This window comes from Saimiri boliviensis, chromosome 12, assembly GCF_048565385.1.
Source record: "Saimiri boliviensis isolate mSaiBol1 chromosome 12, mSaiBol1.pri, whole genome shotgun sequence".
NCBI lineage: Eukaryota > Metazoa > Chordata > Mammalia > Primates > Cebidae > Saimiri > Saimiri boliviensis.
This window is the reverse complement of record NC_133460.1, coordinates 76,160,664-76,187,509: the sequence shown is the minus strand read 5'-3', so window position 1 is coordinate 76,187,509 and position 26,846 is coordinate 76,160,664. Positions and strand designations below refer to the sequence as shown.

The 26,846-nt window shown below is 38.5% G+C and overlaps 1 protein-coding gene across 4 annotated transcripts in view; it reads right to left on the bottom strand.

The window, feature by feature from the left end:
* PCGF5 (polycomb group ring finger 5) overlaps positions 1-26,846 on the bottom strand; it is a 121,985-nt gene that overhangs the window by 53,665 nt on the left and 41,474 nt on the right. For 2 of the 4 annotated variants that reach the window (XM_039465222.2, XM_074382568.1), the window contains exon 2: positions 10,422-10,716. In XM_039465222.2, the coding sequence (XP_039321156.1) occupies positions 10,422-10,533 (112 nt within the window). In that variant the 5' untranslated portion in view covers positions 10,534-10,716. Of the gene's footprint in view, positions 1-10,421; positions 10,717-12,546; positions 12,723-13,054; positions 13,208-25,814; positions 26,709-26,846 lie in introns of those variants that run through there. The other 2 variants (XM_074382567.1, XM_003922403.3) reach the window with 2 other exon arrangements.

Sequence of the window (26,846 nt, the reverse complement as noted above, 5' to 3'; positions counted from 1 at the left end):
AAATACACAAATTTCTGCTCTTGAGTGCTAATTCTGGTATAATTGATGATGAAACAATAATAATCTTTTCTTTCATGTCTTTAAGTGTCTTCATTCATTAGTAATGCTCTGTTTATTAAAACTGACCAAGGGTGACTTCCTTTGTGAAAATCTTTTGGATGTGTTGGTTTTATCTGTCAATTTAAATGCAAATTTTTTTTCTTCCTTCCTTAAGCAATTTATAATCTTCATACAACATTTCTTCATAATACTCATTTTATATATATATTTGTCTTGAAAACTCTTATCTGCTAACAGTTTTATATATGTAAACTCTGGTCATGTTCAAAGAGAAGAAGCATAAGTTTCCTGCTTTAGATACCTATTTTTACACGTGAAACACTAATTTAAAAAAATTCCAGAATAGCTTTGATTTGCTTCCATGCAACAGTGTCTTCTTATTTGTATAATGAACTAATTTTTCTCTTACGTTATATATGAGATACATATATCTATCTATCTCATATAATGTGCCATATATTGGCATATTTCTTTCAAAGGCCTACATGAGTTCCAATTTCACAGAGAACCCCAAGGACAGAACTATCTTCTACTGAGTAGAACACTTTATTCTTTTTTTTTTTTTTTTTTTTGCTAAGACAAAGGAACAAGCAGCAAAGCACACCTTGCTTGCTTGAACAGGGTTAGGAGAGAGTCTGGGGATTTAAGCATGGTCTAGTTAGACTGAGCAAACCAGAAGACCTTGAATGGTTTAAGAAGGCGGGAAAGTTTACTCTACCTCTGTAGGCTGGCTTATAGAGTCGAGTGAGACCCCAAGATCACAGAGGCTGGTAGCTCAGTGAGTGCTACGATGGCCCCATTCTTTCTTATCAATATAAATTCCATGATCAATCAAAATAATCAATTCCTCACACATAACCTTGATAGCATCACTCTTTTATACTTCGACTACCGTTCTCCTTTCTTCTTTGGTCATACTTCTCAACTAAACTCTAATCCTGGCTAAATCTAACTCCCTATGTACTCTGCCTTTACACAATTACAGTGGAACTTTGTGGAAGAAAAACATGCAACCATGCTGACTGGCCTCTCATCTTAAATTCGTGACCATGAATCTCATGTGAATCCTTCATCTGCCAGGCTGTCATACTCAATGTCCCAAGTCCATTATGCTCTTGCCTGTATTTCACACCTTCTCCTGTCTTTTCAAACCCCCAACATATCCCCCGCCATCCTCACTCTCCACTGAGGAGCTCACTTTCTATTTTACCGAAAACAATAGGAAATAAAAGTAACAGGAACAAAGAGAACATTTACCACCATACCTATTCACCTACTAGCATCTATTCTTTGTGTTCTTGCCTGTTTCCAGAACTTTCATGTACGTATCTAAAGCCATCTTCTGCCTTACAAGCCAGATCCTGTTATCATGACCTTAGAACACTCATCCAGTAATTTTCCCCCTTCACTTACATCTTTTGCCATCCACTAAAGATTCTTAATGACATTTAAACATATTTCCCCAGCTCAAGAAGAACCCCCAAAACCTCTTCTGTTCCCTACTTCCCTTATCAGCTATTTCTTTGCTCTCCTTTGCAGTAAAACTCCTTGAGATACTGGCACTTACTCTTTTTAATTTCTCTCTTCCCATTCTTTTTTCACCTTTACTTTATTAAGATTAAACACTTAATAGTACAATATTCAAAACCGGAAAATAAAAAAATTTCCATCTGCTGACATTATCCAAACTTTTGTTCCTACCACTCCATTGAAACTGCTCTTGAAAAGACCACCATGACTTATGTACTGCTAAATCTGTTCACAACCCCATCTTACTCAACCCACTTAACACAGTTAATCTCACCTCAACACTGGGTGTTTATTTTGCCTTCCAGGACCCACCCTTCCCACTGTCCTCCTATCTCATTGATTCCTTCTTTTCATCCTGATAGGTAAATGCCACAGTGGTGCCCCAGGGCTCAGTCTTTGGTCCTCCCTTCAAACTTTCATTGTTTAAATAATGATCCATATACTGATCATTCCAGGAGTCAAGCTCCCAATGAAAATCTCCATTTGAACACCTCATAGCTTACATTCCTGTTTCTTTTCATGACCCGCATACAATTCATTAGCAAATATGAATCTACCTTCAAAATCTTGTTAAGATTCAGATCACGTTTTACCACGACCTTGATGCAAGCCATTATCATCTCGTGCCTGGATTACAGCAGTGGCCTCCTAACAGGTTTGCTTTCAACGTCGTAGTCTGAGTGATTCTTTTAAACATAAGTCAGATCATTCTTCTACTCAAAACTCTGTCTAAAATGGACCTTCATTTCTCTCAGAGTAAAAGTAAAATCCTTAAGATAGCTCTACAAGAACTGTACCATGTGCCTGTGGCTTTGCCCACCCCCATAATGTCTCAACGTTCCTTCACTCACTGCTGTCCAGCCATATGGGCCTCAGGTCATTTCTCAACATGTCAGTCACATTCCTGCTTTAGTCTTTAATCTTGCTATCCTCTCTACCTGAAACACGTCTCCCCGCATATATCTGATTGGCCTACTCCTTTACCTGGTCTTTGTTCAAATGTCACTCTCTTAATGAGGCCTACCCTGAACACAACTACTTAAACTGTAATACCTCATTGGCCAATTTCCTTTACCAACTTGACTTTCCCTTTTTCTACAGTAGTCATCACCTAATATAATATACACTAGGATCTGTTCATTGTCTACTAGATTGCTTGAAGAGTCTCAAGTGTCTAGAATTGTATCTGGAAGACAAAGTGCTCAGTAGTGATTTATAATATAAATGAGAACACAATGGTTAGGAATACTTAAAGGGAGCCAAAATTGTAGATCCTACCCATGTTACTATTGCAGTCAAGTCACAAAGAAGCTTACGTTTTCAACTAAAGGAAGGGAGGAGATTCTGTGTTTACTAGTAATTTTTTTTGACAATTAAAGTAAGTTAGGCCAGGCACTGGTAACTTGTGCCTGTAATCCCAGTACTATGGGAGGCTGAGGTGGGAGGACTGCTTGAGTCAAGGAGTTTAAGACCAGCCCAAGAAACATGGTGAGACCCTATCTCTAAAATAAATAAATAGGCTGGGCACAGTGGCTCATGCCTATAATCCCAGCACTTTGGGAGGTCAAGGCAGGTGATCACTTGAGCCCAGGTGTTCAAGATCAGCCTGGGCAACACGGCAAAACCCCATCTCTAAAAAAAATCTAGTTGGGCATAGTGGTGCATACTTGTGACCCAGCTACTCAGAAGGCTGAGACAGGAAGATCGCTTGAGCCTGTGGAAGGTGGGGAGGTTGCACTGAGCCAAGATCTTGCCACTGCACTCCAGCCTGGGTAACAGAGTGAGACGCTGTCTCTAAATAAATAATAAGTTAATTCAATATAAACTAAAATATAACACTGACATTTTCTATTAACTGAATGTCAATGGTTCTGATATTATATATTAATATATGTATATATGAATACATATATATTCTGAGAAAATATACCTTTGCTCACTGGTTTTAAAATTTTTGATATAATACTGGTAAAAAACAGTACGTATAAAACATCGGTAGTTGTGAAGTCTTCAGAGTATCCATATGAAAATTATCTTTCTCTTTTTTACAAAGATAGACTAATTGTTTATAATGCTTATACTGAACCCTTGTGCTAGACTCTTAAACATACCTGTATACTAACTGTGATTTCTAACCACGAATACTTTTGTATTTTAGGTTACATAATTTTTCTCAACCCAACACTGATATCAGTTCCAACTCATTCTGATCAAGATATATTCTCAGAAGTCAATAATAGAAGATTTCACTTTTTTTACTTGTTATCCCTTGGTTTTGTGCACTAGTGTCCACTGTGACACTTGCTCAATTGTTTAAACATTCCTTCCTATCTAATGCAGTTTTAAAAGCTAAAAGAACTATACACATAATTCTTCAACATTATTACTAATAGATGACACTGAGATTAAGACCTATAATTATTTTTTTTATTTAAAAAAAGTCATCAAAATGAACACTATAATCACCTTCATGAATGAATGACTAGTTTTTGCCAAAATACTGTTTGAAATTTGTAACATCAGTATACCAATGACCTCATTTTTAGTATATCTTAAAGCATCATATCTGCACCTACTGAGACTATAATTTCTATTTTGGTCTTTGATTTTTATTCCAAAACAAGTTTTTTATTCTTATTAAGAATACATTACTGCAAAGTTCAAAGCATACTTTTTTTCATTAAAATGGCTATTCATTCAGAAAAATAAATTCAGATCAGTATTGGGTACGTAACAGTTACATAGTCATGAAAACATAGAAGAGATTTATAATAGTATAAACTATAATTTTAAATTAGTATGTTGCTTAAAGAAATTTTAGAAAATAAAGCTAAGCAGAAAAAAAAATAAAATTAGGAAAATGTAGTAACATATGTTACATACATGTACCTGAGTCAGATAGTCAGGATTCAGAATCCAGCTCTAGCCCTTACTGGCTGTGTTATTTAATCTTCCTCAGTCTCATCTCTGGAATAAGAATCTGAAATGTGATTCCCTAAACCTCTTCAAAGATTGCTCCTTTCTATTATTTTAGTCTCTGCTCAGATGGGAACTCCCAAGAAACACCTTTCTGTTTTTAACTCAGAGCATTTGTCATGTACAACACCTGAAATTCCACTTTATTTGCTTATTGTCTGTCTCTCCTATTATAACTATGTTAAGTTCTCGAAGGGCACAGACTATGCGTATTCTATTTATTGCTGTGTTGCAGTGGCTAGAATAATAATGACTGGCACATGTAAAACTTAATGAACATTTGTTGATGTTTAAATAATGCCACTTAACTAGAACGGTTCTTGGTTAAATAAAACAATGAATGAAAATCTCATGATACCCCATATAACAAACATTCAATAAACAACAGCTAATATTTCATTCCTTTATTAGCATTTATTTTAACAACTCTATGATTAAAAGTACAAACTGCCTACTTTAAGGGATGCTAGCATTACAAATGTCTGGTCCAGAGCAGTGCTTCTTAAACGTTAGCATACTAGAGAATCACCTGCAGGGTTTGTTATTACAGATTTCTGGCCTTTTCTCTAGAGATTCTGATTCAATAAGTCTACAGTGAAGTCCCAAAATTTACATTTCTATCTAATAAGTTTCCAGGTGATGTTGCCGATGGCAGATACAGCTAATTCAGAGACTGTACTTTTAGTATATGTATGTAGTGCAGGATTTTTTAAAACTGAGTATCAAAGCATCATGAGTTCTCTGTACCTTAAGTACGTATTTATATTTTTTCAAAAACAATAAACGGTTGGTAAACTTTGCCATCTTATGATTAGGTTATTCCTTCTTACATATTACCACTTAAAATCGCAGAGTCTCTTATCACATCAACTATATTATCAATTAAGCCTTCTTTGCAGAAGTTAAAAACTAAGGATAACGATGTGTTTTTGCAAAGTTAGGGATTACTGCTATAATCTCTGAAGAATAGAAAGAGAAAAGAAAGCTTTCCTTTTTTGTACCACAGAACTCTATGTCTACAAACATCTTTTTTTTTTTTTTCTTTTTCTGAGGAAACAATTACTAAATTCTTACAGGGGCCTCTGATTACCAAAGTGTTAAGAACGAATACACTGTATTGGTCACATTTGAGCTGCTGGAACAAAGCTCCTCTGTCCTTAGTTTAAGTAAAAAGTCTTTCACTTTAAATCAACAACCTATACCACACCCAGCAGATAAATTCTAAGCAATTTTAAAGTTTTTCTTTTCATCACTGTCACCTGGTGAAAGAGACAGACCATCCCTTAATCTAGGGCCATCAATTTCTAGCCCCTAGTTCAGAGTCTCTCCCTCTCCCTAAGATCCCAAAGATGCCTATGTAGATTCTAGGAGACAGTTTTACTAAATTTGTAATTCCTAACCAACGCTGGCTATATGCCTTTCAAGTTACCTATCACTGCACTTGAATCTTTGAAAGGAAAAATACTCAATAAAATAACTTACCAGCCATGCATTTATTCATTTAAGCTTTTATTAAGACACTTAACCCAAATCTGCACATGGTAGGGCACACCTTAGAGGGGATGAATTTTAAAGGATGGGTAACTGCTAGCTGGGTAGAGGCGGCATTCATTCCAAGGAGAACAAACAGCCGAACCAAGTATTTGCATGTGTGAGTGTCAGGTGGTAGGGGAGGAAGTGGTAGGCAGAAACCAGTCACCACTAAGTAGCTTTAATTTATCCTGAGGGCAACAGGATAACTTTAGGAAATTGTAAGGTAGGTTAAGAGTGATAACAATGAAGACAGTAAGCTGTTCTTTAATTATTACCACTTAGACACATTTAAGAATGTGCTGCAGTGGCTTTGGTGAAATGTAATAAGAACCTGAATGAAAACAGTAACAGAGGGATGAAACTGAAGGGAGAGATTTGAGAAATATTAAAGAGAGAGACCAGCAGGACTTTGCCCAGTTTTGTCAGTAAGGGTAAAGACAGTCAAGCATGCAGCATATTTCTTGCTTGGATAACTGAGTGCTGGCATCCCATTTGATCATTTGTAGATATGCTGCATTTCAGGTGGCTTCAGGACATCCAAGTGGACATCCAGTAGGATTCTGCAGCTGAGAAGAAAAGTGTAAGCCAAAAATAAAGATTTGAGAGGCCTCAATATAGGTAGCTGAAGTCTCAGAGTAGATAAGTTCACATAGGAAAAAAAATAAAACATCTAACTACATGTGTTAGAAATTTCTTCTTGGTGTATAAGTTTGCTCAATAGAGTATATATTTCATATTTATCTTATTTACCGCTCTAGCCCCAGTGGCTGGCAAAGTGCCTGATATGTAATTACTGTTTGAATAATTAAATAATTATTTGTACAAATGTGTTTATTTCCTTTGGTTTGCTGGCTATTAAAATTATCTCACAGACATGTAAACCATGGCTAATGTGGATTTAGTTCATCTAGTTATCAAGGGATTATTTAAAGCTAAAACTCCTTTGCGTTTGAAGATTTTAACTCATTTAAAAATTTTATCTATCAAATGTCCTCGGTCTACTGAAGGGAAGTGGTATTAGTAGGTGAAAAGAGTCTAGTTAAAAGATGTGGTTTTTATTATGCTTTTTTTTTTTTTTTTTTTTTTTTGCGTCTTCTGCCAGGACTCTGGGCTGCCCCACCACCTCTACCTCCTATTTCCTTTTGATGAGCTCACCTTTTGGGCCCTTGTTTCTACATCTAAAGGGCTGCCCAGCAATGCTGGCATCAAAATTTCTGAGAGAATGGGGGAGAACCAACCTATCTGGTTTGAGGATGAAGAAAGAGTTGAAATGCACTTGCATAGTCATTTGAAAGAAGACTAGAGTAACTTCATTTATCCATATCAAAACAGAGAGCTATTAATGATCCCTGCCTCCCACCCATATGTAGTCCTTTGCACCACTACTCAAGGGCTACTATCTGTTTGAGATGACATATGACTTGTAGCTTTAGGAATTTCACAAAACACAAGTTTCTTCAGCATTTCATTCTGCTCCAATATCCTGATACATATCTGCTATTATATCAACCTATGTCATTCCTCATTGCACTTAACAGCATTTTTTTTCATGTATTTCTTAACTTGATTGCTCTTTCTTCACTTGACCAGACAGTCCAGAAGGGCAGGTTCGATGTCTGATTTTGCACACAAATAATAAAGCTTCATTTATGTATTTCACACTTGAATAGTAAGACCAAAATCTTTGTATTTTCTTATGCATCTCCATAAAAACTGGTGTTTACTCATTCTTTACTTAACTCAATCTTTATAGCATCATAAAATTGTAGACTCTGTACAAAGTAAATAAGATATCCTTTATATATGCCTAAGTCAAGATCTAAAATATTATGGGGCACTACAATGCCACTTAACATTTCTCACTTTCTGCCTTTCCCATTTGGTCATTTGATTTTATACCCATCCCAAATCACAGAACAACTGTATCTATCCTACATTACATATGAGAAAACTTTCGCATTTATATTGAGGCCTATAGGAAAAAACTATCCCACTTGCAAAGTATTCCCTTATTTGTACAAATACATACTTGTATTTATTTGTATATAAATATTTCTAACAAGGGAATACTCATTTAATTTACCCCTTTAGGCTTTAAATTACTGTTGAGAACATTAAAAAAACAAAAAAAAAACCCTTTGCTTATAAGCTAATTGTTTATACTTCTATAATCTTTTGTTTTCCTTTTTTAAAAAAAGTTACATTTAAATTGAGATTTCATTATGACCCAAAGAAAATTTTTTTTCCAAAGGATAAATGTAAAATTTGTAGCATATAGATAGAAATTAGGGAGCCTGTGCTTTCTTCTCATCATCCAGAGTTGTCAGTTTTTGCTGGATGAATCAAAAAATTAAGAACGACATACGAATGCTCAAAGAAGCAAAACAAAACACACTGTGGACTGGGTCCAGGTTCCATGCTAGGTGCAATGGGAAGCAGAAGATAAAGTCCCCATGCTAGAGCAGCCAATTGGTTCTTCCTTCAAAGTATGTCCATAATACAACCACCCTTTGCCACCTCCATTTCATATCTTATAACCTTGGTTGAAGGCCCTATAATCTTTTGGCTTTCCTACAGTAATAGGCTTCTAACTGATTTGCTGTTCCTTGAACGGGCCAAGTGTATTTCCATCTCAAGGCCTCTGTACTTGATTTTCCCTTTACATAGACTGCTCTTCCCATATATCCACGGATTCCTTCAGTCCCCTGAGGTTTCTGTTCAAATGTCATCACATCAAAGAGGCTGACGCTCGATAAAGTAACCCCATGTCTCCTCTCTACAATCGTGCTTTGTTCCTTTTCATATCATTTATCATTAACATTGCATATACTTTTTATTAGTTTTCCTATTAGAATTATACTTCTTGAGCAGAGATGTTTTTACCATTTTGTGCCCTACTGTATCCTGTGTGCCCCAGCACAGTGCCTGACACACAGAAAGCACTCAATAAATGTCTGTTCGATAAGTTAATTATTAACTATTCAAGTTAAATAACAATACAGGGCAACAGCAAACTAATAATACAAGATAGTTCATAGTTAATTGCTAATTGAATAGCATGTGCCAGTAATATGTCAAAGAAGTATACATCAGCATCACTTGGGAAGCTTTTCCAAAATACACATGCCCAGACCTATCACAAGACCCACTGTATCTCCCCAGACAGGGTCCTGAGCATGTGTATGCTTAGATAGTTGCCCAAATGATTCTATTTTTTATTGTGGTAAAATGAATGTAACACAAAATTTGCCATTTCAATCACTGCCAGATTATTCTATATAGCATCCATTTAAAACTACTGGTATAACACTATGTCAGTTCAGCAGAGCAAGAACAGCTGAAAGCTTACCAAAAAAGAAAAAAAAAAAAGGTATCATGGTATATTAAAGAGCATGGGTTTTGGAGTTGAATATAGGTCCACCACTCAATAGCTATGAGACTAGACAAGTTACTTAACTGTTAGTTTCCACATTCATAAAACAAAGATAATCTCTATACCTTTTCTCTCGCTACATCCACTCCAAACTGCTCCCAGGACACTGTAAAGCTAAGATGAAATCAAGTATATATCTATTTTGGTGCACATACTAGGCATTAAACTAGAACTTACTGGAATTATTTTCACTGGAGTAAAAAATGAAATCATGCTGGCAGAAACACAAAAAGTATGTGTAATCTTGGCATAAGTGGGCAATAAAATGTGTCTCTTCCTCTTCCAATGGGACAGTTGAGAATAAATTTGCTAGGAGTTCCACAGGTATGTTACTATTAGAACAGTGATTTTCAAACTTGAGCATGCTTCAAAATCATCTGAAGGGCTTGTTAAAACACACGTTGCTGGACCCACTCTCAGTCTCCAATTCATTAAGTCTAGAGTAGGACCTGATAATCTGCATTTCTAACAAGTTCCTAGAACTTGTGATGATACTGGTGCCACTAGTCTAGGAATCACACTTTGAGAACAAGGGATTTAGAGTCTGCATACCCTAAAAGAATCTCTGAGATTAATTCCTTATTTTTTTAAAAAAAAAACCTGAAATAGTTCACTTAAAAAAACCATAACTGACAATATGCTTATGATTTTTAGAACATTTTACAATGTGATGAAAGTCAACTATGGAGATTCAAATAACACAAGCAGAATTTCATGCCACTGGCATCCCAATTACAAATATTCTGAAAATGAATTCAAAGTTAAAATAATTCTTAGAATACTCATTTCTTAAAAGTTACAAAATATATAAAAACAAAACATGGCAATTTTAATAGAATAAATGTACATATAACCTTTGACAGATATAATAACCTAAAAGAATACTTACATGTATGGAGGCATTCCGTCACTGTGGTTGGCTTGATCAGATACCCTTTACAGATATAGCAGGTAATATAAGGATTAAAATCTTTCACCAAGTGTTTCCTTTGGGTAGCCATTCGTGGCTAGCTAAGACTGGCTTTAGTAGTTCGGGCAAAGAGGGGTCCTAAGTAGATGAAAGTCTGATCCCAGGAGCTGGTGTGGCGTTCCCAGTAGGACGTCCTGAGGCATGAGAACTAGCATCCAGATTTATCATGAGATCGTTGACCATCACTCCTTTTGGTGGTTCTGCTTTCCCATGTCTATTTCCAAAATGATTTCAAAAAGATGAGAGAAAGAGGCATCAAATTCTTCATAACGTATTAATGTCATTCTATTAACAGCAAGTGTTGCAGGTTCCCAATTGGGTGATTAGGTGAATAGAATATATCCTTCACTGTACTATTAACTTGCAAATCTGCTATAATTTAATTCGAAATGACAAATTCATCCAGTCCTGGAACCTCAACTATCACCTCTATACTAAAGACACCCAAAGCTAGTAACGCCAGTTTGACATCTTTACCTCTTCACTAACGCATTTTAACTATCTGCTTGACTGCTCTATTAGAAGTCCCTGCCAATACAAGTTAGAAGATTAAAAACAAGTCATTATCCTATCAAAATGTTCCCCATTTCCATTTTGGGAACCCTACATCCAGTTACGAGTCAAATCAAGTTGATGTTCTCTGCCATTCCATGCTCGGCTGCTCTAATTGTATATCATCTCTACACCTGCAGTCCATCGTATATTCTGCTACCAGGCACATTTTATTCTGTGGCACTTGGGTCTTCTTATCAACGAATGTGTCTTCTCTTTACAAACAGAAAAAATGTTTCTCATTCTGTCACGTAAGACCTTCTTTAGGTTAACCTTAATATACTCTTCAACAAGTTTCTTCAACCTGAAGGGATCACTCCTCTCCCACTGTCCTGTCTCCAAGTTCTATGCACTCTATCAACAAGCCCTTTCTCTCCTCTGTCTGCAGTCTACCTATCCCCCAAATCCTTCTTCAATGCTCTCCTTAGTGCAATCTTTCCCTAGTTTTTAATGCTTACTTCATTCCTGTTACATTTTCCTTTTATGATGATTTATAGTTTTTCATTTTTTACCTTCTTTATTAGACCAAAAACTCTCCAAAAGAAACTGGTCACATTTAGATTTATAACCTGGGTAACGTTACTTTCCTGGCTCAGGTTTTTTAACTGTAAAATACGTATCCTTTCAGAAAACACAACATGAAAAGTGTTTATTTTCCTAAGTGCATTCTATGAACAGTAACTTTCCCCTATCTTAGCTGTTAACTCATTGGTAAGTATAAAGCAACCGGAAAGGTAAAAGGCATTCCATCAACACATACCCACTGCCAATGTGCAGGGAATAGGCTCTGCGTGTAATTATTCTATCCTCTTGGGAAATTGTATTCGTGGGTGTAACAGAAAGCAAGCATAATGAACAGACAGGGGATCAGGGTTCTGGCCCTTAGCCCTGTATGACCTTCAGCAAAGAGTTTCTTATCTGTGCCTAGGTCTCGGCTTTCTCCTCTATAAATTGGGATTAACTGCCTTGCCTTTCCCACAGGTTTGCCATGAAGCTCCAAAGTAAGAGAAAGTCCTTTGGAAGAGGAAATGCACGGTCCCGACCTGAGGTGGTGCTAAGATCCTAAGGCACAGAGCTCTGTGACCAAGACATTTAAGGGAAGCAAGAACTTGCAATGACCGGGCGGGGGCGAGGGGGAACTTTTCTGCGTTCTCCGACAGGACCCAGCGGCACAGCCCAGTGCTGCTGTCCCAGAACCGCCGCGCCCGCCCGGCAGGTGCGCGGGCCCAGGCCCCGCGGGCGCGCTGCTCAGGCCAGGGAGAACGAGCCGCCTTTCCCGGGCCGGCGTCGGCAGCCTGTCCCTCTCCCCGCCGACCGAGGAACGGCTCCGAAGTCCCCACCCCGGCCGGTCGTCCCCTGCACCCGAAGGGTCTTCCAGGCTCCAGGCGGGGCCGGCCGGGGCAGGTGTCTGGAAGTGTCGCTCCCGCCTGAGGCGCAAACTTGGGCGGGGAGCCTGGCGTCCCGACCGCTCCCTAGCCCGCCCGGTACCTACCCAGCGGCCGCCACTGCCGCCGCTCCTCGCCCTCCAGCGCGCCGGCCTCAGAGTGAAGGAAAGTGAAAGAGAAACAGCACCCGCCGCGGCCTGGCCGGTCCCCGCACCCCGTCCGCTCTCCCCCTGCAGGCGGGAGCGCGTCGGCTCCGTGGGGCCACTCGGCTCAGGCCCGATAGGGCGCGGCGGGCCTCGGGGCCCAGGTCCGGTGCCGCCTCCAAGGGCAACTCCACCCCCTTCCAACCGGCGGCACCGCCCGCCCCGCCGCCCGGCCACGCCCCCGTCGCCCGGCCACGCCCACCACCACGCCCGGAGGTCGCGCCCGCTGCCTGCGCTCCTCGCAGGTGCAGCTGCCGCCCTGGCTCCTGTGCTACACGTAGCTCTGGCCAAATATTATCTCGGTTCTTCTTATCCTCACCACCGACCCCTTCGGTTGTTTTCATCATAACAATGACTGGCATATTTTTCCTGGCGGGTTTAAAAGCAACGGTCAGTGATGAGACTGACTCACCCTGAGAATTTGTCTCCTCAGCTGGTCTTCCCCAAGTCTGTCCCACCTGCGCGGAAGTGGGGACAAAGCCATCCCTTGATTTGCACCTTATTTGAAAATCACTAACGAACTTGTTACTGTATCCGTGGGTCCAGAGATCATGGTCGTTGACAACTATAAGCAAACGGGAACGTGGAGCATGAGAATGAGGGTGGGGGGAGGGTGAGTGGTAAAGAAGCATTACTGTTTGCAAGATTCAAAACAAACAAAAAACCCAATACTTTTTCTAGTGGACTTTGATATCTACAAGAGATAATTCACTGCAAAAAACCATTCAAAAACGTGCATTTTAGAAGCCACAGCAGTGACGGCTTAAAAAAATGACAATAATAGAGGGTAGGGGAGACTGTCAATGCAAAGCATTTGCTTTTTCTCCAACTGATAGGCATTAGCTTCTTACTAAAGTGATAGATGACTAAGTGGAAAACCAACAAACTTAACTACTGTTACTGCAGCCATACAGGTGTTCAAAGATTCATTTCAAATCTAAAATGCATCAAGCAGTAGACCAAGGCAGCTTTAAAAATTATCCATTTCATAGTCAAATTTTGACATAAGTTTAAAAATTGCCATTTCTAATATCACAGTAGGAGCAATACATTTTTCTGAAACAGCTTTAAATGACCACATTCTTATAGTCCTTTAAAGAATCATTTTGCAAAATCCTACAGGCCAATGTCCAAGCTGGGATTAACTTCATCAGTCACAGCAATCACAATGAGTAAGAGGAAACAAGTGAGGTCAAATGACTTCATGGCAGTAGGATTACTCTTTACTCTTCATATCTTTCATTTCAAAAACTAAACAGAATACGTGAAAAATCACACTATTTCCAGTGTGTTTAAAATATGCAATAGAAAATATTACTGTATACATACCACAACATATACAAATGACTTGGTATTTTCCTATTTTGTGTCTGAAACTAAATATGTTTTAAAACAGTAACAATGAAGTCCAGGGGGCTTAAATGTGATTGGTGACCAATCACAAGTGGGGTTAAGCAGTATTTCTGAAGGAAACAAGCTTGAAGGCAGATTTGAGAAGGACATATGTTAGCAAGGAAGGAAGGGGTCACAAACATGCTATAGAACAGTACCTGAGGATGAATGTGGAGGTGGGGTTGCCAGAATGGACTTGGAATGGGAGAGAACTATAACCTTAGTAAGAAAATCTGTGCTTTTTGTCTGGAGAGGCAGCATAGTTTGCAAGAAAATGTTCTGTAGTTTCTCCTCTGCCCTCTTCAGCAATCATCCCATCTCTCCCACCCCAATTTAAAAGAATGCACATATACACAAAATAAAAACAAGTAAAAAAACTCAAACATTTGTCTGGTTAAAAGAAATAATAGTAATGATAAGGAATGCTGCAAAAGGGCAACTTTCCTGCATGATGTGTAGGCAGAGTATAAGTATTTAAACATGGGACTTTCAGCTGCCGTGCTCTCTCCTTCTCCCCTGGGCTCCTTACCAGTTGCTTATTCTAGTCTAGTCCCTTGGTACTACCAGTGGGGGCAGAGGACAAACCATGGAAGCTACAACATGAGGGGGTAGCTCTGATAGCAAATCTCAAGTACCAGTGGAAACCTCAAGTAAACAAAGGCCTGGAAGCAACTGAATACATAAGACCAGGAAAATAAAGGCAGGATAAAAGAATCATAGCTGGGAGTCCCCTTAACAATAGTCTACTTCAGTTTTCTCATTTTACAGATGTAGAAATCAAGATCCTGAGATGTAGCAAATTCATAAGTACAGAGCTGATTTTGGTAGAGCCAAGACCAAAACAAAGGTGCCAGGTTCCGTTTTCTTTAATACCTCTTGAGAGTACTTCTCAAGTCCAAGAATTTAAGGGAGGTCTGGTAAATAATCTGTTTCTTTTTTAAAGGAAGAAAGAAAGGGAGGAATAGATGAAGAAAGGGAAAAAATAACTGCCTAGATGGCACTTAGGAGTGAAACAGCCACTGGTGATTCCCTATCAAAGAAGCATAATCCCAAAGTGATAAACTGTTGCATTTGAGTATTGGCCCAGACTCTTCCAGAGAACCACGAATGCCTCTTAATAACTCCTGGAACTACTTGGAGATACCTGTATATCTAACAAATATTTTCATTATATTTATGCCCAGATTTTTATTTCATTTATGGCTGGGCAATGGGTAAGTTCTATACTGAAAGTTCACATTCTTTTCCTGCCTAATAAATACATCATTAATTAACTGTCTTTTAATGGCATAATGTGATTGGAAACTGTGGTTATATATATTTATATTTCCCTGAAATATTAAATATGGTGAATTTTTAATTATTATAAATTATGTACCCAGGAATGCTGTTTAATATTTTAACAGAGTGCCTTTAACATAGAAACTATCTCTGTAATCTAAAAGCCTTCCAATAGAGATTATAGAAAATATTACAATTGAACATAAATGTCCTATAAGGCCCACATAAATTTATTTTATGACCATGAATATTATATCTCTAAATTTATGGTTGCCTAAAATCAATGACAGAGGAATGGGAGGGGGAACAGAGAATTGAAGAGAACTTCCAATCACCCTTGACCATGTCTTTCTCTTACTGCACCCCTCTCCAACAATCCAATAATTTTCAAGGACTTTCCCTGCTAAATGTCTCTTGAATCCCTCCACTTAGCCACCTTGTTCAGATCACTATCCTCTCTACTATCTATCACTCAATTAACTCTTAAATTGTCTTCCTACAGCTCTTTTCTGCCAAACCATCTTCCACAGCACAGCCGGAAGACTCTTTCTAACTATATAAATTTGATCATGCTGTTCTCTGGCTTTAAAAATCCCCATTCCTAGAATAATACCCAAACACTTAATAAGGCCATTTCAGATCCCTGTCACTTTTACGGCCTCCCCACCCCTACCTGAACTCTGTGCTCAAGCCATAATGTACCTCTTTACTCTCTAGCTAGATAGGTCTTCTTCCAAATGAGCACCCTGTCTTTATCCCCTCACCCTTCCCCACCTCTGTTAAGTCTGGCCAACCCTTATATATCCTTTCAGGTATCAGCTGATTTCAAAGGTCACCTTCCTAGGTGTTCGTTCAAAGCTGCAGAAGAGCCTCCTCTATACACATAGACCACAGTCATACATAACAACTCATACTTATCCTCTCAAATCAAATATCACACTGTCTTAGACTGGCTTAGATTATCTGATGTACTCATCTGGACCTCCCACTAGAGTGTAAGCTCTGTGGATTCACTGCTTGGCTATCCAACCCTACCTAGCAGAGTAGATGGCAAAAAGCAAGTGTTTAAATAAGTATTTATTGAAAAACTGAATAATTGCACACATTCTAAGAACTGATCCTATGTATAATTTCTTGGGTTTCTTCTTGAAGGGATCTTTACAAAGAATGTGTTAAGGCATAATCCCTGCCTCCTTGAATTATTAATTAAAATCACACCAGGGAGTAGAGACTTATCCACAAGAAACAATTATGGAGCAATATATCAAAATTTATTAATAAAGTGTTAAACGGAACATGATCAAGTGACAGAAACTCCAATTGAAAGAAGGAGCACTATGGGTGGACAAGAAATTAGTCCTATATGCCTACTCTGCCAGTTACAAAGACAACAAGACACAATCTCCAAAACTATGGATATGAATGTTAATGGCATATGAATGGTAAATGAGAAGGCCAGAAAAAAGTGTGTTAGCTGTCAACTCCAGCCTTACCACAGTCAGCGTCAGCAGCCTGGATTGTGGTCTGAGAAGAGGCCCTGAAGGGCTGGGTGGTGAGATTTCCCCATCCCATCTCTTTTCAAAGGCAGCAGAATCAGCAAAAGAGGGCATATTTGGAAATACGAATACTGCAGCTATGGGAACTAGATCAGACCTGACAGCCTCCCAAGGAGAAGGAGGTATGTTTTTATTTCCATGACGTTAAACAAGGAAATTTAAGCTGCTGACAGGTATTCTCCCTGACTAGCTTTTTGGATGACTATTATACGCGTATTAAGATGAATCTGTGAACAGGGAGTTTCAAAGTGCTTTTCACACAAGTCACCAAGACCGAGGTCTGTTCACTGACTATATCACTGAATTATAAAAGAGGAGGCTTTGATATGAGATCATTTCAATATTGCCTTTTAAATTTATTAAATTAAGAAAACTGCAGAAAAATCCAAGAAAAGTAATTATATGTAATCACTTATGCTTTTAAAAAGTAAATTTGAGAACTGTTGTTCCTGATTTGAACAACTTACAATATTTCACTTCCCAAAAATGTTAGGAGGGTGATGCTTATTACAAGTACTGATGAGGAAGTTAATTAGAACGTCATGATTATGAATTCATAGATCACCATTTCCTTTACAATATTTCCATAGCTATTGATTCTTTAATCCTTTTTACCAGTGAAGTCTGAAATTTTAAGTAGAGCACTCATTTCTACTAGAAAAGGAAAGATTTACTATAATTAGAACCTGAACTTACAAGCATAAATTGATTTTAAAATAACTGTATTCTGGCTTATATCCCCATTCAGAGATTCTCTGCTCCTTCCTTTCAATTTAGTTTAATCAACCTTTCTCTGGATCCATTTCCTTACTTGTCTTCCTCAGACCCAATGCAATCATTGTTAACTTTCTCCCTGTTCTGGTTATCACATTTTATCTGCAGATCTTTAGCCTTTTGGCTATTCATCTGCTAGTCCTGCTCCTCTACCAGTGTGCTTGTCTGCAAATCAGTACTACTAAACAGTCAACTGGGTTCTTAATGCTGCATTTTGTTTTGCTTTGTTCTTATAATTACTCCTCTATATGCCTGGACACATTCTCTCCTGTTTCTCATAGCCACGATTCTGAATTTGATCAGTTCCCTTAAATTCTCTAGCCAGAGGGAGCTGGGTGTAGTCCTTTTTTCTGGTAGCAACCTCCCTAGTGAGAATTTCCTCTCCCCTATGGCATGCAATTGTGCTACTTCTCCAGTAGTCCCATGGCTGTCTTCTCTCTATGCATCTATCTTCACATGATGTTCTCCTTGTTTGTCTCTCTCTCCTTTTCTTTAAATATGTATTTTTTAAGAAGAAGTCTCCTCTGTCTCCCAGGCTGGAATGAAGGGGTGCAATCACAACTCACTGCAGCCTCGACCTCCTAGACTCAAGTGATCCTCCCACTTCAGCCTCCAGAGTAGCTAGGACCACAGGTACATGCCACCATGCTAAGACAGTTTTTGTATTTTTGTTGTTGTTGTTGTTGTGACAGGGTTTCACCATATTTCCCAGGCTGGTCTTGAACTTCTGGGCTCAAGCAATCCACTCACCTTGGCCTCCCAAAGTGCTGGGATTACAGGTGTGAGCCACCATGCCTAGCCTTCTCTTATTCTTATAAGGACATGAGTCTTATTGAATTAAGAGCCCAAATTGATTATACCTTCAAAGAATATGACCTTTCCAAATAAGGTCATATTCACAGGTAGCAGAGGCTAAGACTTCAACAGTTCTTTTTGACAGACTCAATTAAATCCATATCAGGCATTTAGAATAAATCTGTTTAATGCTTAACATGCAGTACTTAACACTTAAGGTGGCACATAATGTAGTTAATGAAAAAAGTACAGATAAGTACTTATAATATCTGACATAGAACTAATTTGTGCTACATATAGCCAAATAGATTACTTATACATATATGCATATGTATATACAAATATGTACATATATATCCACATATATGTAGAGTATATTTTAAGGACTGCACAGACTAAGAAATACATGTGTTTCTTCAAATATTTGTCATACTTTTGATTCATCTCTTACATTTTCTAAAACACAAATAGCATTATTACTAATAACTATCGATTCCAGTAAATGCATGGCATTATATTTGGAGTGCTATACAAGAAACTATTAGCATTTAGAAGCTTTGACCCTTGAAAACACTTAAATTGCACATAAGAACACTCTCTATACCAGATATGGAAACATCTATAATATTCAGAATTAAGATACAGATGAACAGCTCTTAGGAAGTAAAACTTACTATGATTAAAATGTGAGTGGTTTGTAATATTACCCTCTGAAGATGCAATTTCTTCATATAGTATAACACATATGCTGTACAATTTTTCATAGCTTCTAATATGAAAATAAGTCTGAAGTGCAAACTTATTCAGATCTTTCCAAAGACAGAAGACATCAAGCTTAATAAAAATCCAAATTTCCCGGCCGGGCGCGGTGGCTCAAGCCTGTAATCCCAGCACTTTGGGAGGCCAAGGCGGGTGGATCACGAGGTCAAGAGATCGAGACCATACTGGTCAACATGGTGAAACCCCGTCTCTACTAAAAATACAAAAAAATTAGCTGGGCATGGTGGCACGTGCCTGTTATCTCAGCTACTCAGGAGGCTGAGGCAGGAGAATTGCCTGAACCCAGGAGGCGGAGGTTGCAGTGAGCCGAGATCGCGCCATCGCACTCCAGCCTGGGCAACAAGAGTGAAACTCCATCTCAAAAAATAAAAATAAAAAATAAAAAAAAAATCCAAACTTCCCACTAGTAAGTGAATTAAAATTACTTTGAGCTAAGAAAAAAATCTTAAGATTAAAGAAAAACTTTAAGGAAGGGTATTAAAACAGAACTCGTTTTTATAGAGAGCTGCCTTCCATTTTCTTACCTACCCAAAGTGTGAACACAACTAACACAATTAGCAGGCATGCATTATAGAAGTTAGGCGCTACAATTCTTCTAGAGATATTCACAGTCATTTTCCACTTTGATTTATTCAGATTCAATTCTCTCTCTCATTCCAGTCAGTAAAATTGCCTCTGAGTACACAATATAAAATATTAATCAAGAACAAAAAGCAAACCAAACTTCCAAGTTACTTCTGGTGGAATAATTCATTTCCTCTAACTGACCAGAATAAGAGTTCTCTGTGACTTTTAAGGGACACTCCAAATTACTCTGACCTAATTATTTCTCAATGGCTTTCAACCATGATCATTCATCAAATCTGTGAAATGGGGATGTAGTAAAAACACAATGGGCTCGTGCAATACATCACGCCATGTATTTTCCTGTGCCTCCTTGAACAGAGTCTGGAAATTATGGTGACACCTCTAACATACCGTCAACTTTATGAAGGCAAAAGGCAATTTGACAAAGCTTTCTCAAGCCTCAATTAACCTATTCTATCCGCTTTATTTCTCTCCCTTGCCTAATAACTAAAAATGGAATGAGTTCCTCCAAGTACCCAGCGCTTTGCTAAGCATTTTATATCATTATTGTTTTATTATTTATAGCAACCCTATGAGATAAATAAAATCACTGTTCTCATCTTACAAATGAGGAAACCGTGCCACAGAGAGTTTGTGTGACAACCAGTATCACTCTGCTCCTGATGGATGAAGCAGGAGTGGAACCTGGTGGTGCAACTCCTGAACCAACCTAGTGCTGCTCAAGCACCTTCTAGACCACTTTGCTCTGCAGCACTGCAACATCTCTGGGGCCTGGTTCCAGATCTCTATAACCTTGTCTTCACTCTTTCCAAGATAAAACCTCTACTTCAACAACTAGACCAGGCTTTTCACTATCCCTCAGATACACTGCGAATGTCATCCTCTAGCTTCTGCTTATACTGAACCCGACTAACTGGAATGCTCTCCCTCCTCCTCTTCTTCACCGTTCAGTTGCAATTCTCCATCCTTCTAAACTGTTCATTCTTCCAGCCCTTCCACCTCATAGGAATCAATCTTCCTATGAAAATAGAAGAACTGCTGGAGACCCACGGACCTATTCTACCTAAGTTGGTTTTGTGTCAGTACTGACATTTCACATTTATGCACATCAGGTCCAATAGTAAATGACCTGAAGAGAGGGACAAGTATGGCCCCTGCAAAGGCCTGGGAACCTGGCAGGAGCTCCACAAATGCTGGCTGAATTTACAATAGCCTCTATAGCAATACAGTAAGATTAATACAGCATACTGTCAAGGAGTAACACTCTAAGAAATTATTTCAAAACTTTCAGACATTAAAGGCATCACCTAACTTTCCAGAACGTTCTTTAACTTAACCAATTTCCCCAGCTAATCACATCAACTAAGTATGCATTTCTGCGTCTGGATATAGCCAAGTCTGTATATGCATATATATATATGCATAAAGAGCCAGGACTGACATTCAAGCAATGTTCAAACACAGTATCGGAAATCTAATGAGGAATTTAAGTTTGTTGTAATCAAAATAATGCTTGCAAAAAGCTGATAAGATGGGAAATGGAAGTAAAGTGCACTCCGTTACCATTCATTTTTGCTTTGGACCACTTATTTAACAAATATCTCCTAGTAAACACTGCTTTAGGCACTATAAAGGATGCTACTATAGTACTTTTGGGTTTTTGTATGAAGTAGCTGACCTGCCTGAGAATTTTTCATGTCAGAAAAAATTAGATACTCTTCTACATTTAAATGAGAGAATAGGTGAAACTTGATCTTCTACTTACTACTATCTCCAGAATACATACACATTTTTGAGATGTTACAGAGATTTGGGTTAGAACTGGAAACATTTCTGATTTTCAGTGATTATTTTTAAATGTAGCTCACGGGAGAGAGAAAGGGAGAGACCAAACAGCAGAAAGCAGGTGTGGTCTAATTGTTACCAGGTGTCTAGCCCTAGCGGCACTGAAACAGCCTTTCTGCTTTCCACCAGGTGTTGGCACCCAGCCATGACAAAGCCCCGAATACTATGCTAGTGGCCTCCACAGACCACAAGATCTGCTAGCCCTGTGCTTCTATAGCAACCACTGAACCTCTGTGGGCCAATGATCTCTTACCAGGCTAAGCCAATTATACATCCAACATTAGAGATCTTCAGGTGGCATCCTCTAACAAAGATGACTTAAAAGGTACCTACTTGTGTATCCTAATAGGTTTGCAGGTTAGCCTTTAGAAGTAATGTTTTCACAGTGTGGCTTTGTTAAACACCCTTCTGTAACATATACATAATTGAGAGATGGAGAATAAAATTCATACTAACTCCACATTATTCAATGAACACAAGTGTGTGCTGCGACCAGAAGATGAAGCACAACAGTGGTAGCACTTTCTGGCTGATAAAGGATCTCAAGTAGCAGGTGGACTGTTTGCAATAAAGGGAAGGGCATCCAACATCTCTCAGCAGACAGGTGGGGGGGGGGGCCCAGCCCCCTAGGAAGAAGGAATTTTTAAGGGAGAGTAGTGGGGCATATGAAGTTGTGAATCATTTATATGTCAGAAATTGCCCAAGCTTTACAGACATCTAATGCTATGATCTGCTATCTATCTAAATGCCAGAAGTGACAAAAGACACAAATGGTAGAGATTAAAAGGAATAAACAACAAACAAAAACACCCATTTGGAAATCTTAATTGTTAATTGAGTTGACATGTGCATATTGGTTCCACATTCATTCTTTCCCCAATGCTCATTGGTAGCTAGTAAACTAAGAGACTCTACTCCTATCAGCCGATATCCTCTGATTTCTTTTTCTTTTTAATCTTTTTTTTTTTTTTTTTTTTTTTTTTTTTTTTTTTGTAAAGATGAAGCCTCACTATGCTATCCAGGCTGATCTCAAACTCCTGGTCTCAAATGATCCTCCTGTCTTGGCCCCCACAAAAATGCTGGGATTACAGGTGTAATCTACAGGTGTGTGCTGCTGTGCCCAGCCCCATCCTCTGACTTCTGACAGACATCCAAAGAGGAAGTCCTCACTTGTAAAGTTCTCTTCTTCTATAAAAAAACATCCTATCAATTAACATAATTAATAGACTAAGGGAAAATATGTCAGATGACAGATGAGTAAATGAAATTAGGTCAGAAAAAAAGGATTAACGATAAAATGTAAATAAAGTTACTAAGCAACACAAAATACTATGTATATTTGGAATTTTGAACGAATGAATTGAATGTAATGGTCACAAACTACAAATGGCCAGAGTGCCAACAACAATCTGTCTAGAAATGACTTCAAAAGGGAAAAAAATTAAAATGCACTCCATTACCATTCCTTCGACCAAAAGCTACTGAAACTTGCCAACAGCAAAAAGCTATACTCCTATAGAGCAAGTAAAATGAGCATTTACTTTTTGATTAGGAGAGCTCAAACTGCCTAACTTCCGTTGGTATCAATAAAGTTTAGATTGACTAACAGAGAAAACCAGTAGAGACACAGCTAACACTGAAGGTGTCAATATTTCCTGTGGTCCCAGAAACTAGAAACTGAAGCCAGCTCCCTGAAAGGTCAGGATTTCAAGAGAAATGCGAAATAAGCATGAGTGTGAGGAATGCAACATTCCTTATTATCATGATTTCTGGGACTCACGTAGGTGGAGTGCACATCTTCTCTCCTCCATGCCTATCAGAGTTCATACATTTTCCAGAAGATCATTCTCTTCCATGATAATGAGGTGAATTTTTCATACTAATACAGGGAGAACAATGTGTTTTGGCTCTTCCCAATGAGCCCACAGGTGCGTATAGCTTTGCTACTTCAGCCAGGGTCCACATCAGTATCAGCATCACCAGGGAGCTTGTTAGGAATGCAGAATATGGGCCTTCAGGTGATTCATGTGCAATTAAAATTAAAGCAGCACTATGAATGGACTAAAAATGTTTCTTACTCCTAGGATTAGGTATTTCTCTCCCCATATGTCAAGGATTAGTGCAGTCAGACCAACTCTAGGACAATCTGAACATCAAAATGAGCAACAGAAATGGATCATACACACTGAATTTAAAGTTGTATGAGTCCATATTTACAAGAAGCAAGCAAATAAATGGGGGAAAAGGAAGACTCTTCTTTAAAAGAGAATGTCAACTTACATAAGGAATGAAAGAATTATAAAACCACTATTTCGTAATCATGTTATTAATTGATTCAGGCAAGAATCTCCAGGGATCCTAAAACTATTAAGAAAAAAATTCTTGGGAAGTAGGATATTTACGTAGTTGTACAGTGTCTCTCCATAGAGTCTAATTTCATGCAATTAAAACTGATACTATAAATGCATGAATTACAAAGGGGAAAAGGTACCTTTACAATGGAGAAATCCGTTGGATGCTACCTAAACAGTGATTGCATTTAACAGCACTAATAATGGGACAATCTGACTTTATGTACTGCTGAGATGATGCTCTTAGGAGGGTACATTACTACATAGTAATATTTCTGCCCAAAATGTCTATCCTGACTACAATCATTTGGAAACATAAAATAAGTCCACATTGAAGACCATTTTACAAAACAAATGGCCTACACTTTTCAAAAGTATTAATGTCATGAAAGACAAAGAAAAATTGAGAAAGATTAAAGAAACTTGATAACTAAATAAAACATGTGATTTTAGACTGTTTCTTGGATTAGTACTTCATTATTGTTATGGTTATAAAGGATATCATTGGGACAGGCCTGTACATTAGATACTATTATAACAATGCCATTTACCTGAATATGGTAACTGTATCTCCTTTCTTAGGTGATACAAACTGAAGTATTTGGAGGTAAATGGTCATATCTGAAAATTTTAATAACATGTATATAGAGAAATAAAGCAAATGTGACAAAATGTTAAACAGTGAATCTAAGTGAGAGATATATGGATGTTCACTGAAATATTTTGGCAACTTTTCTGTAGATTTTAAGAAGCTAAAAGTAGAAAAAATGTGAAAGATCAAAAGTAATGCAATGACAAATCACTCATCTTACAACTCTCTAGAATACTATCACCAACTGCACATCCTTCACCAACCTGAATACAAGTAAATGATAGGCTGAAACTTGGTCTTAAACATGAATACAAGTAAACGACAGGCTGAAAACATTCCTCTTTAAAAGGTTTTTAGGAAAAGGGTCTTTCCAGGCTAAAAGCCCCTTCTTAGAAAATGCACCTCCTAATTCCTTTTACAGTGGGCCAGGCTATGTTCTCAGAACAGGAAATACAGCAGTGAACCAGACAAACCCGCTGCTCTCATGGACCTTAAATCCTAGTAGAAGGAAATAGGCAATAAACAAATAAATAAGGTTATGCAGTGACCAGTGCTATAAAGAAAAATAAAACCAAGAGGGATTCTGGGGCAGTGCTATTTGAAACGGGGGGTGAGAGAAGGACTTAGGTGACATTTAGCATAGACCTGAATGAGGTCAGGGACTAAACTGTGCAGGTAACTGGCAAGGGGTGTGCCAAGCAGAGAGTGCAGAATGTAAGGCAAAGGCATGGAGGCAGGATCACGCTCAGGAGGGGAGAGCAAGGGACAGAGCACAGGAAAGGAGGAGTTTATAGAAATGCAGTCCCTCACAGGCTGTTGCTGAGACTTCACACTTTAAGTTGATTGCTGCCTTCTACCATTTCTACCTACCCAATGTTCCTGGTCCAGACTGGCAACTATGCATTTAATGATGAAGGGACCACTGTGGGGAAATGCAGCCAAGTGTACTCCCCTAAGTGTGCTGAGGTTCCACGCAGGCTTCCACTATCCGCTAGTTCCATCCCAGGTGGTATCTTCCTCATACTCTGCCTAATTCCTTTCTCCTTCCCACTCTCTTTCAACCCTCATTCAAAGGCATCAAAAATTGTCTCTAGTTTGAGAGATTAAGAAAAAAAAGTGGCTTATCATGGCTGATATATTGAAGAGACATATTTATAACATTTAGTGCTTGTTTTCACAGAATTCACCATCCTTTCCAAATGTTACAACTGCACATACCTTTCCATTCTCCTTTAATCAAAGCTGCTTTTTCTCTGAGTTCTGCTGTTCAGCTCCTTGATGGCAGGGACTACCTTGTTCACTCTTTTACTCGTAGTGACAAGCACAGACTTTGACACATAGTAGTTCTCCAATGAATATTTGTGGTACTATTTTATAGGCAAAAGATTAAAAAGACAATTTCTTGTTAGGCTGTTGCCAAAATGTTAGTATGCCATGTCTTTCAGTTTTTGCTTGCTTGATTTTTGGTATTTTTTTCTGAGACACAGTCTCACTGTGTCACTCAGGCTAGAGTACAGTGGCATGATCTCAGCTTAGTGCAACCTCTACCTCCTGGGTTCAAGAAATTCTTCTACCTCAGCCTCCCAAGGAGCTGGAATTACAGGCATGTACCACTACACCTAGCTAATTTTTATATTTTTAGTAGAGGTGGGGTTTTGCCATGTTGGCCAGGCTGGTCTCAAACTCCTGACCCTAAGTGATATATATGCCTGTCTCGGCCTCCCAAAATGCTGGGATTACAGATGTGAGCCACTGTGCCGTGCCTGAGTTTCATTAACTATAAATATAGTGACGATGATTCTGATGTGGTCTGATACAGGGCAAGGAGGCTGGCATAAAGTAGAAACTCTCTAGGTGTTTGTTGGATAGAGGAATAGATTAGATAGGACTTGCACAGGCTAGTCTGAGAAACACATCATTTATGCTTGGCTCAAACAGTTTATGAACGAATGCTGGAATACAATCTTGTCACTTATAATACTAATATCTAGGTCTGTGGGTGTGTTTTTTTATTCACGGATTATCTGTGAAGGATTTGGAGTGCCAGGTCGGACTTGGGGAAGGGTGGTAGATATTTGCTCCATGTTAGCTGAGCGGGGGGAGAGAGAGAGAGAGAGAGAGAGAGAGAGAGAGAGAGAGAGAGAGAAAATATATAAAATGCCTAGTCATTTAGAAACCCAGAAAAAAGAAAAATCATTCCACAGTAGGCTTTCAAAATATTTGGGAACAATTGTGCTCAAGGCTGGATGA